The 11,450-nt window shown below is 58.8% G+C and overlaps 2 protein-coding genes across 2 annotated transcripts in view; both read right to left on the bottom strand.

The window, feature by feature from the left end:
• GPS2 (G protein pathway suppressor 2) overlaps positions 1–7,510 on the bottom strand; it is a 10,032-nt gene extending 2,522 nt beyond the window's left edge. Inside the window, exons 1-2 of the mRNA XM_005878730.2 lie at positions 7,506–7,510; positions 4,112–4,116 (exon numbers count right to left, since the gene is read on the bottom strand). The gene's annotated coding sequence lies outside the window, so the exon portion shown is untranslated. The remainder of the gene's footprint in view (positions 1–4,111; positions 4,117–7,505) is intronic.
• The window catches only part of NEURL4 (neuralized E3 ubiquitin protein ligase 4), a 13,603-nt gene continuing 2,473 nt past the window's right edge, over positions 321–11,450 (bottom strand). Inside the window, exons 3-30 of the mRNA XM_014549804.1 lie at positions 10,659–11,094; positions 10,392–10,457; positions 9,955–10,253; positions 9,679–9,790; positions 9,499–9,587; positions 8,937–9,009; positions 8,529–8,793; positions 8,124–8,305; positions 7,727–7,812; positions 7,443–7,605; positions 7,149–7,347; positions 6,982–7,058; positions 6,753–6,831; positions 6,231–6,400; positions 6,010–6,141; positions 5,454–5,599; positions 5,112–5,336; positions 4,918–5,016; positions 4,672–4,833; positions 4,316–4,480; positions 3,596–3,754; positions 3,032–3,211; positions 2,594–2,681; positions 2,399–2,506; positions 2,106–2,250; positions 1,836–1,948; positions 1,587–1,752; positions 321–1,020 (exon numbers count right to left, since the gene is read on the bottom strand). Of these exons, the coding sequence (XP_014405290.1) occupies positions 816–1,020; positions 1,587–1,752; positions 1,836–1,948; positions 2,106–2,250; positions 2,399–2,506; positions 2,594–2,681; positions 3,032–3,211; positions 3,596–3,754; positions 4,316–4,480; positions 4,672–4,833; positions 4,918–5,016; positions 5,112–5,336; positions 5,454–5,599; positions 6,010–6,141; positions 6,231–6,400; positions 6,753–6,831; positions 6,982–7,058; positions 7,149–7,347; positions 7,443–7,605; positions 7,727–7,812; positions 8,124–8,305; positions 8,529–8,793; positions 8,937–9,009; positions 9,499–9,587; positions 9,679–9,790; positions 9,955–10,253; positions 10,392–10,457; positions 10,659–11,094 (4,389 nt within the window). The 3' untranslated portion in view covers positions 321–815. The remainder of the gene's footprint in view (positions 1,021–1,586; positions 1,753–1,835; positions 1,949–2,105; positions 2,251–2,398; positions 2,507–2,593; positions 2,682–3,031; positions 3,212–3,595; positions 3,755–4,315; positions 4,481–4,671; positions 4,834–4,917; positions 5,017–5,111; positions 5,337–5,453; positions 5,600–6,009; positions 6,142–6,230; positions 6,401–6,752; positions 6,832–6,981; positions 7,059–7,148; positions 7,348–7,442; positions 7,606–7,726; positions 7,813–8,123; positions 8,306–8,528; positions 8,794–8,936; positions 9,010–9,498; positions 9,588–9,678; positions 9,791–9,954; positions 10,254–10,391; positions 10,458–10,658; positions 11,095–11,450) is intronic.

The following is an 11,450-nucleotide window of genomic DNA, read 5'->3' on the forward strand; positions in this document are numbered from 1 at the left end:
CCTCGGGGCTCTCGCCTCCGGCCCCACCGGCCCCGGCCCCTCCCTACCCTCTTGCTCCGCGCTTCGCTCCCTACTGCGCGCTTTGGCTATACGTCACATCCGGTAATTGGGCTTAATCCTTCCGGGTTCACATCAGGGGCTTTAAGGGTTGGGCGGAAGGAAAAGGCGGAAGTGTCGAGGACGGGTGCCTGTGGCGTCCAAACTCCTCCACTGGGCCCGCCCCACGCCGACCAGCCCTGGACTCCCATTCCGGCCCCGCGGTTGGGCCCGACGAGGCGGGCCAGGAACCCCCTTAGGAAGTGCAAGAGGCGACGCAGGTGCTCAGAGACGGTGTTTATTGGCTCCTTCGAAATCAGAGTCATGACAACTGTACAGAGGACCCAGCCCCTCCACTGCGCCGCCCTTCCCCTTTCCTGCCTGGTGCCACAGGAAAAAGCAGCTTCATGTGGGGCACAGGGAGACTCCTCTGGGATTCACAGTAACCAGGAACAAAAACGGAAATAAATTAAGTGATACAGGGGAGGGAGTCAGAGGGAGTCGTGTTCCCCAAATCAGTGCATGAAGAGGGGTTACCCAGGGCCTGGAGCCGGGTTCCCCACCAGCTCCTCCACTTCAGAGGGAGTGTTCTGAGGCCCCGGACATGGAGATGGACTCCACTTCCCACCTAAATCTGAGACCGCCTCCATGCTCCTGTGCCTCTGCCAGAATGAGCACCGTGCATGCTGTGGGTCACTGGAATGAGGTGGAGGCCGTCGTCACTCAGAGTCCGCGGGCCCAAGGCCCAACTGTGCTTGTCGTAGTGAGGTCTCACTCCCTCATTCCACCCGTACCAGCAGGGCATAGAGGAGTGTGGCCCCCTTCTCCTTGGTTACCCACTCCAGTTCGGCTGGGCTGAAGTGAGGGTCAGGAGGTTCTCTGAGGATAGCGGAAGGAGGGCCGGGGGTGTAGGAGCCAGGGCGCACACACACCTGGAACGCCACCTGGGCCTGGTGTGTCCGCTGAAATTTGGGGTCCCGAAATCTGTCAGGCAAAAAGCAGAAATAGGGTGGTGAGGCCTCTGGCCACAGTCACCTCTCCTAACTGCAACTACACGGGCCTTGCTAGTCCTAGGAATCACTTCTACTTTACAGGGACTGGCTCTAGCTGTTCTCTCTATTCTAAATGGCCTTCGTCCCAATGCCTGCTCAGCTAACTCCCTCACCTCTTCTCCAGCCTTTGCTCAAATCTCACCTTAATGATATCTACCCTGACAACCCTTTTTAATATGCCTGCTCCAACTACACTTTCTAAAAAATGTTTTTATTTCAGAGAGAGGAAGGGAGGGGGGGGAGATAAACATCAATGATGAGAATCATTGATCAGCTGCCTTCTGCATGCCCCCTACTGGGAATCCAGCTCACAACCCGGGCATATGTCCTGACCAGGAATTGAACCGTGACCTCCTGGTTCATAGGCGAATGCTCAACCACTGGGCCACACTGAGAAAGGGCTGGGTGGAGACTGAGGAACTAGCAAAACAAGGTGGGAAAGGAGAGAGCAAATCATGGAGACCCAAGTGGCCCTGGGGCCACCTCCTGTGTACTTACTGCACTTTGGATGCCAGGGTCTCGGCCCCAGCATATTGGAGGGAGGGAGAAAGCAGCACTGGAGGGGGCTGCTCCTCCCGAGGAGGAGCACAGTTCTCACCCGGCTCCTCAAACCCTCCCCTGGGCTCTCCCTTCAGGGGCCGGCAGCTCAGGATGGAGGCAGTACCTGTGAGGAGAACTGGGTCAGAGTAGCCCACAGGCTCCAGCCCACAGGCCCAGCCTGCTCTGATTCTGTCAGAGCCACAGTACCTGCTCCCAACTCCCCTCGGTCCAGCACCCTCCGGATGGCTGCCACGTTGCTGCCGTGATATGCCATGTGCCACTTCTTGGTTAGTGTCCCAGCCTCCAGGTGAGGATTCACTCTAGGAAGTGGGCAGATAGGGCAGATGGGACAAAGGTTACTGGCTCCCCAAGGTCATCCCCTAGACATGCAGTTCTGTCACTTCCATGCACCCTCTTGGGACCTTCCTTTTTCAAGGAGGCAAAGAACAGTAAGAGAGATACATGCCCCATATGTACCTGAGGTTGAACCTGCACCAGCCGAAGGGCAGGGCGTATTCCCGGGGAGGTTCCCCACGGCGCCTATGGGCTTCGTCCCCGCGCATCTTCCGGCAAGACTCACAGTAGCACAGGCTACGCTTTGGTTGAGGCATGAAATAATCCTCTGTGGGAGAGTAAGTGGCAGACTTGGTGCTATGGCTCCTGTCCTGGGTCTCAACTGCACAGCCTCCTCTGACTGGTCTCTAGGGCTCTCAGCATGGCCCTGCACGGGTCCAGGGAATGAGGCAGGTTCTAGGGGACTGGGGACTCACCAGGAAGCAGCAGCAGTTCTTGGAATCGGGAACAAAGGGCATGGTACTCGCAGCTCTTGAGAGGGCTGGCAGCAGACGGTGGACCCCAGCACACACTCTCCTTGATCCCTGAGGGAGCACATGTGGCACAGGTCATGGGACATGGGCTAGAGGTATGGGGTGGGGTAGGATCCTGGTCCCTTTGGGCTGGCTCACCATCCACCATGTCAGCTTTCTCCATGTCCCCTTGGGTTCCAGTACTCTTCAAACTGGCAGCTCCTGGTTCAGGGCTCACAATGGTCACCTGGAGCACAGAGGGGTGGTCAGCCAGTGTCACCAACCTCTACAGCAGCGGTTCTCAACCTGTGGGTCGCGACCCCTTTGGCGGTCAAACGACCCTTTCACAGGGGTCGCCTAAGACCATCCTGCATATCAGATATTTACATTACGATTCATAACAGTAGCAACATTACAGTTATGAAGTAGCAACGAAAATAATTTTATGGTTGGGTCACAACATGAGGAACTGTATTTAAAGGGCCAGAAGGTTGAGAACCACTGCTCTAGAGCCTCCTGATCTCTTCCTTGATCTTCCCCTTTACTTGGACAGTCGTCTCCAGGCCCTCCCTCCTCCCTGCCTCCACTGCCACTAACCTGCTCACACTGCCCATAGAGGTCCACGAGCGCATGGCAGGGCTGGGGGACATCTGGCACAGCCACCCCCTGGTCCCTCCCATTGACATGGAGATGCAGTCCCCCAGAGCTGTCGAGCCGCAGTCCCAGGATGGTGCCTTCAGGACACGTGTCCAGATTTGGCCCAAACTTCTCACAGATCTGGGAGGGAGAGATCTACTGTCTTCCCAGAGAGCAGACTCCCACCAGCAGCAGCCACCCCCACCCTTCCCTCTGCTGCAGGTCGCCAGTCCCCGGGCCTTGCCTCCACACTTGCCCACTGTCTGGGCTCTACCCCCTGCTTCAATGACCTCGACTCCACCTCCCCTTCCCCCCACTGCAACATTCTCAATGTTCCCAGCATAGGAGGCAGCAAGCCCGAGACGGTCCAGCTGACGATACTTGCGCCCTCATGTGAGTCGCTCACTACAGTGCCCCTTCATATCTGTGATCCTACCTCCAAGCTCGGGGCCCCTCTCCTTCTTTTTGGCCAGCCCCTCCCTATTCAGAGACCTGGCCTCTCACTTCTCCCTGCTCCCTACCCACCTTGAGGCCATTGTGGAAGACCCCATGGCCCCGCAACAGCCAGGCTGCCCGTTTAAGGGCACAGGCAGAAGCAGGGAAGTTAAGCCTCTCCGGTGGGCAGGTGATGACTCCCAGGACAAGGGAAGATGTCCACTGGCGGTTCAGGAAGTCTATCCGCACCTGGGAGAGAAGGCAACTATTCCCCAGTCATGGCCTCCTGGGAAAGGGGCCACCCACCCAGCACACACCCTGCTTCTCACACCAGCCAGGGAGGGAAGATGACACCTCCCAGGGTGTGGCCTGGGATGCTGCCCCTTCTAACGCTTGGAGGGACTGGAAACTGTAAATTCAGTTATTTCCTCTCCTCTTTCCGCCTTGGTCTTGCTGTGGACTCTGTAAGGATTCTTGTCCCTCAAGGCTCCCTTCCCCTGGCTAACAGTGACATCTTTAGTTTGCAACGACAGGGCCCTCTGGAAAGCCCTCCTTGCTCCCATATACAGGACCCGGCATCTTCCCTGGAACACCCCAGCTCCTCCCTGCTGCTTCCCTCACTAGGTACCAGGTGGGCACTGACCGGCAACTCCCACCACAGGGTATAAACAGAAGCCTGGGAAGGTCATTCAAGGGACATGCCTTTCACTGTCCTCAATCTGGAAAGGCCTTGCTCCAGGAAGGTTGGCCCTGGGTCGCCCTGAGCAAGAGTTGCTGGGGACAAGAAGGGGACAAACAAGGAAGGCCCACCTGGACCAGCAGCTGGGGCACCAGGGGCTGACTGATGACAACGATGCCCTGGTTGTAGCTGGCCACCCGCGTAGCTGTCCGGTTCCCATTGGACAAGAGGATATTCTTCCCATGGTTCTCCAGGAATTCAAGGGCTGTAGGCATAATGGCCACTTGATCCTCGCCCTGGTGTGGAGGAGAGACTGAGCTGCTAGGGCTGCCAAGGCGAGGCCCAAGCCCCCACTAGAGTTCAGAGCTTGTGTGCATAGGCTTCTACCCATCCTGGACAGGACTGGAGAACCCAAAAATAATCTGGTGGCCAATGCCCCACCAACCGCTCATCCATGTGCCCAAGGGGCCCTGCTGCAGCCTCTTACTCCCAGGCCGTGTTCCTCGTCCTCATCGTCTTCATCGCCCTCACTTCCGGTGTCCGAGCTGGGGGAAGGAGGCTGGGTGCCTTCTGGCTCCTCCAGCCTTGTGGAGCTGACAATAGACACACTCCGCACTGGCCCGTATAGATCCAACACAGCCCACACGTTCTGGAGGCACACAAGACCCAGGAAGTTGGAGATGAGTGAGGACCTCAACCCACTCCCAGAATTCAAGGCAAGTCATGGGTCTACCTTGGCAATGCCAGTGGCTGCAGGCCCCATGTCCTCTCCATCTACCAGGATGTGCATCGAGTCATCTGCCCCCCGGCGAATGCCCACACGGCTCCCCACCTAGGACCGAGGTGAGATAAGGACAGATGCTCAGCCCACCTCTCTGCCATCACAACTCCCAACCCCACCCTTATCCCCAGATCCAACTGCTTCACCCCCAGCCTCTCTAGGTTCCGGCCATAGTTCATCCTCTGGAGCAGCCCGTCACGCCTCACTTCACAGCTGGACACCATCCAGGTGGTCTTTGTCCGGAGCTCTGGCAGGGAGGGAGGCACCCCAGGGCCACCACCTGCTCCAGGCCCCATCTCCCCTGGTGCCAGTGTTGTTAGCCCTATCCGGAGGGAACCTGCCCACTTCTCATCCAGCTCTTCCACTTTCACCTGTGTGAGAAAATATGAACTTGCACCAGATGGGGCAGGGGAGGGGGCAGGTAGGAAGCAGTCTGGTCCTGCTGTGAAGGGCCCGGAAGCCTCCTTTGTCATATCTCCACAGCCCACCTCAAAGACTTCCTCAGTCTTGAGCTCCTTGGTGCTAAAGACAAGGCCATGAGCATAGCCAGCTGCCCGCACTGCCCTTGTGCCATCTTCCTCCAGAGTGACATTCTTGCCGCAAATACTGTGGAATCGGTGAGCCACGCCAGCCACTGCGGAAAGATGGTGCCGAAGAACAGAGTAGAATTGGGGCAGCAAGCTTCAGACAGCACACAGAGCAAAGCTTTCAGGTGAAACAGGAAGCTGACATAAAGGTCCCATCTGACATCACCCCTTTAAGACACGTGACACCTCTTTTCACCACATTAAGACTCATCCCCAAACCTGGTGGACCCAGCTTATGGTGTCCTAGCCCCTTGGTGGCAGGGAAGCATCCAGGCCCTGGGTACCAGGCACAACCCTGTCCTCTTCCCGGCTGCTCCCCACCATGGGTTGCTCCCTCCCCTCTGCCTGCAGCTGCTGCAGTCAGTCTGTCTTGCAACAGCTTCCCTGACCCAGAAGCTGTCTCTCCCAGGCGCACAACAGGCCAGCAGAGCCCACCCTCCCTCCCTGCTGGCTGAACCTGGGGAGTGCAGGGGGAATGACTTCTCAGTGGCGGTGTTGCTGGTTGCCAGGCTGTTGTCCATGGGGCCGGTAGCATTGGTGATGGACACTTGGACACACTGGCCATAGAGATCCACTACCGCATATACCTCTGGGTAGGAAAGGAGGCGTCAGAACCTTGACACCCTCAGGGCCAGGCTGAGGGGGGCAGGTCGAGAGCCACAGAGTAGTCACCTTTACCCGGAGGCAAGCCTGAGCAGGCAGCGCCCTGGTCCTGGCCGTTGATGAAGTAGTGCAGGTCGCCCTTGGACGTCCGCATCATGCCGATGCGCGCACCTGTGCCCAGCGCATCGAGGTCGCACCCGTAGTTGTTGCGCATCGTGTTACCATCTTGCATGATGGCTGTGCCACTGGAGGGATGGCCAAAGGGGGAGTTCAGCCTCCCAGCTTCCTCCCCACACAGGTCCCTGCCCAGTCTCTGCTGTCAGAATCTTCCAGGGCCTTGGATTAGCATCTCAATCTGGGGTCTGAGACCCCATCCTGTCTCCTACATCCCTGGGATCTCTCTCATGAAAAAGTAATAAATACCCTGAGGAAGGAGGGCTGAGCCGTGTGGAAGGAGGGAGGTGGGTTCCCAGAATTAAAGAGAAGAGGTGGCCAGATCCCCTAGTCTATCACAGAAGCAGGCCTGAGACCCTGCTTCCCTTGTCCCAGCCGCTCCACCCAGTCCCACCCAGCTGGTCCCGAAGCAAGCAGCCCAACCTCAGCATCCAAGTATCGTAGTCAATGTCCGTCATAGTGTTGGGGAATTCAAGGTCCTCCGGCCGAATGGCAGTCACTCCTGTGAGGAGGCAGGGGGGTCAGAGCCAAGCCCCAGGCATAGGCAGGCAGCACCTCCCACCACACACACACACACACACACACACACACACACACACACACACACACACACACACACACACACAGACACACACACACAGCTGCCCCTCACCAGCCTCAATGGAGCCTGACCAGCGGTCCACCATCTTCTGAATGACAATTTCAAACAGCTCTCCATCCCGCAGGGCCCTGCCCGGGAGAATGGCGATCAGACAGGCCCTACTGGGTTGCTGAAGCTGGGCAGTAGGAAAGTGGGGACGTCCCAGTCCAGACACTGACCGGTTGGAGATAACAATGGCATCATTGAACTCGCTGCGGCAGTTGTGACGGAGCGCAGTGCGGCCCCCATTAGTGATGACTGCGTTACTGCCATGCAGCTGGTGGAAGCGGAGGTCGGAGCCCCCCACCCCTGAGGATGGGGAGCTTGGAGACACCTGGTTGTTCCCCTCAGGGAGTGGCTCAGGGACTGGGGTCACCTCTGCAAGAGGGGACATCACCTATTAGGCATACAGCTGTCTCTGAGGCCTCAGGAGGCCACCCCACCGTCCTGCCCCTGCCCAGCCCGGCCCTCACCCACGTCGTCCACAATGGTGGCCTGGGCAGCCTGGCCGTAGAGATCCACAACAGCATAGACACCCGGGGGCACATTCCAGGCAGCCGGGCCCTGAGTCATCCCATTGACAAAGAAGTGGAGAGTGCCGTCCTCCCTACGAACCACGCCCACCGTGTCCCCTGCCTTGGAAGAAGGGGGGCTGGAGTGAGGAGTCAGGCAGAGTCCCTGCCTGGGCTGGTCCTGCAGCAGCCCCCCCTTGCCTACTCCCCACTGTTGAGACCTGCCAGCACACCCACTCTCCCACCTTGAGGCGGTCCAGGTTGTGCCCATATTCATCCAAGATGGTTGTCCCATTGTGCATCACCCCATTCCCCGTCATCATCCAGGTCCCTAGGGGTCAAGGAGTGGCAGAGGACATGAGGGAGGAGCCAGGACTCCGCTCCTTTATAGAGCAGCCCCCCGTTATTCCCCGAAGCCTTAGCCCAGCCTGCCTTTTCTCTGACAGTCGGCTTTTCCCCAGAGAAAGACATGAAAACTGCTGTTCTCACGCCAGCCACGGGCCCTGTCCGGGGGCCTCCTCAGCCACCGACTCAGCCGTCACAAGTGTGACCAGGGGAAAGGGCTGGAGAACAAGCATCAGGCTGTGAGGACGGCTTCCTCCCTGGGACCCTCTTCTGGCCCTGCCCCTCTCGGGAGCTCACCAGAACGCAAGTTGGTCATGGTGGAGGGCAATTGGAGGTAGGCAGGGTTGTGGGTGGTGACACCAATCTCAATGGAGCCAGCCCATTTGTCCACCATCTTGTCGATGCGCACCTGGAATACCTCTCCGTCCCGCAGGGCTCTGCTGCTCAGCACCACGCCATGATTGAAGTCATCGGTGGCACTGAGGGCACAGCAAGTGGGGACTCAGACCCCCCAACACAAACTCTGAACGTGCCACATCTTTTTAGCCCAAGTCAATCAGACAAACATCATACTCAGAAGGCTCCCCCCTTTCTGCCCAGGACACCCCAGACCAGACTCCTTGTACCTCCCACTTCCTCCCCCCTCCCCCCAATTCCATTAGAGCCCCTTCTGCAGGCTTCTCCCCACCCCTTGGGCCATACTGGGGCCTCAGAGCAGTGCGTCCCTCGTGGGTGATGGCTGCCTTCTGCCCACAGTTGGGGTGGAAGAGCAGGCGCTCAGGTTCTGCCTGGGCAGCAGGAGCAGCACGGCGGAGAGCACCCTCAGGGGACAGCGCCCGCAGGATGGCATTGTTCCTGCGTAGACGGTCACTGTGGTTGTTATTGTGGACGATGGTCACCTTCACTGCCATCCCATACAAGTCTACCACACCATACACCACCGGGGGTGTCAAGGGGGTAGCCACGCCTGTGGGGGTGCAAGGCACAGGAATGGGGGGTAAGGGAAGAAGAGTCAAATACAGAGACGGAGTATCAAAGAGGCAGGAGGAGGAGGTACAGACCACCCCACCGGAAGCCCTGGCCCGCCAGCCCTCGGTGACTTCCCCTCACCTTGGTCAATGCCGTTAATGAAGAAGTGGAGGGCAGAGTTGGACTTCCTTGTGAGACCAATGTGGTCACCCTCCTATTCAAAACAAACAAAAAGGAACAGTCTGGAATTCATCCACAGTCAGGCTCCAGACAGAGTGGGAGCCATGAGAACAGAGCAGTCCTGGAGCCTTCCCGCCGCCACATCACAGGGAACAGCTCCAAATGTTCTCCCGCGTCTCAGACCACCCTGAATGCTTCGTGCAAGTCATTCAGTGCTGCAGCAAGTCACCTTACAACCATGAACTTGCTTAACCCTCACAACAATCTGTAAAACACCACTAACAGGCTCATTTTAGACATCTGCAGAAAAGAAAAAACTACCAAGGGGGTAAGCTTCTTGCCTCGGGTCACTATTACACACGGCCAACCCGGAAGAGGCACTGAACCCATCCGACTCTAAAAACTGAGTGCCTAACTGCTGGGCAACCCTGCCTTCTTGGACAGAATCTTTAGGCAAAAGATAATGGCCTTGCTCTAGACTGCGGTGCCCAGGCAGGGACGCAGCCAGGCGCCCCCCCCTCACCTGCAGCTCATCCAGACTGAATTCACAGTACTCCCGGCGGGTGCCCTTGCCGTTGGTCAGGATCCCACAGCCGCTCATCATGATGGTGCCTAGGAGAAAGCACACGCCCTGGTTAGGGGACGAGTTTCCTTCCCCTCAGGTTCCCCAGGCCCCCAGCCGCCCCCCGCCAGTGGCAGGTACCTGACTGCAGGTTGGTCATGGTGGCTGGGTATTCCAAATTGTTGGGGTTGTGGGTGGTGACACCAATCTCAATGGAGCCTGACCACTTATCTACGAGCTTGTCGATGCGGATCTGGGGTGGAACATTAGAAGGGAGAGGTGGGCATGTAAATGTGGAGAATGGACTCTCAGCCCCCGGTCCTTCCCCAGTCCCCACCCTTCCAGTAGCAGGGATCAAGCCCCATCTTGAGCTCCCAGAGGGTGAGGTGCCAGCCAGACCCCTCGGCTCTTGCACACCTCAAACATCTCATTGTCCCGGAGCGGGCGGTTGGTCATGACAACCCCATTGTTGAATTCATCCAAGGGCCGGCGACGCTCAGCCGTCTTGTTGTTGTTGCTGAGTTTGATGAGAGTCCCACACTTCTCGTGGAAGAGCAGGGCATCATTGGAAGTGAGGATGGGGGAGGTGGCAGCACCGCTAGACCCTGGTCCTTCCCCTGCTGGCGGGGAGCTCAGGTTCACATTCAGGAGCCCCCCATTGTAGGCAGACAGGATGGCATTGCTCACCACCTCAGACAGCTCCATACTGGCAAAGTCTACAGCAGCAGGACGAGAGAAAAGCTGACATGAGGCCCTCCGCCCTCAGGCCTGCAGTTCTCTCCCTACCCCTCTCCTGAGGCCCCTCCCTCGTCCACCGCATTTCCCACTCCCCTTCCCCTCCCAGACGCCCTCACCATTATGCGACTCAAGGCTGTTAGGAAACGTCTCCGGCCGGGCCTGCGCTGGGGACACCATGAAGGCTGGGAACCAGGCAGGATGGGAGGGGAATGAGGGTTCAGCCCCTGCTGCAGAGCCCACAGCCAGGAGACCCCCTCCTCGAGCCCCCGCTCTCCCCTTCAGCAGACTCGGGGGTCTGAGTGGCCCGGCCCACACCCAGCCCGGCTTGTCCCTTCAGCCATCCCGTGCCCACCCCTCCACCGCGGCCCTCGCTGTGTTCTCACCTTCATCCCTAGAGGTCCCCAAGGCGGAATCTTCAGGGGGAGCGGAGGGCTCGAGGGGAGGCGTGGGGGTGGGAGTAGGGGAGCTGAAGCCTGGCTCAGGGGGCAGCACAGTGACTTGGGTGCACTTGCCATAAAGGTCCACCACGGCCCAGACCCGGGCCGGCAGGCCTGTGGCAGCCACACCACAATCCCGCCCGTTCACCCAGAGCCGCAGCTCCCCGGCCGCTGTGCGCTCCACGCCCACGCGGTCCCCTTCGCCAAGCTGGTCCAGGTCCTGACCATACTCCTCCAGCACAGAACGTCCATCCCTCAGCACCGAGCAGCCCGACACTACCCACGAACCCCCCTTCAGCCCTGTGGCGCTGCTTGGGAAGTCCAGCACACTGGGGTCCAGTGCCGTCACCCCGATCTCAATGGAGCCACTCCAGGAGTTGACCTGTGACAGGGGTGGTGGACAGAGGCTCAGGATGGGCCACCGGTGGGTCTCCCACCACGAGGAAACCACAACTCACAGGCCGCTGTGTCCTCCTCTCCCCACCTCTCAGACCGCTTAACTGACTGTTCTCTCTCGGGACAGGAGAGACTACCCCGAGCTGCAGTCCCACAGGTGATTGTCTGCGCTGGGTCCGCTCTGCTCTGCACCCGGCTCGGTGTCTGCACCAGTCCGCTCCCCAGCGTGCTGGCTAATTTCCCGGCTCCAGCTCCCTGCCTCCTCTAACTTCGCTGGACCTGTGGCTCCTCAACCCCCCAAATTCACAGCTAGCTCTCCAGGTCCACATTCCTTGCTCCTGT

This window comes from Myotis brandtii, unplaced genomic scaffold (assembly GCF_000412655.1).
Source record: "Myotis brandtii unplaced genomic scaffold, ASM41265v1 scaffold573, whole genome shotgun sequence".
Classification (NCBI taxonomy): Eukaryota; Metazoa; Chordata; class Mammalia; order Chiroptera; family Vespertilionidae; genus Myotis; species Myotis brandtii.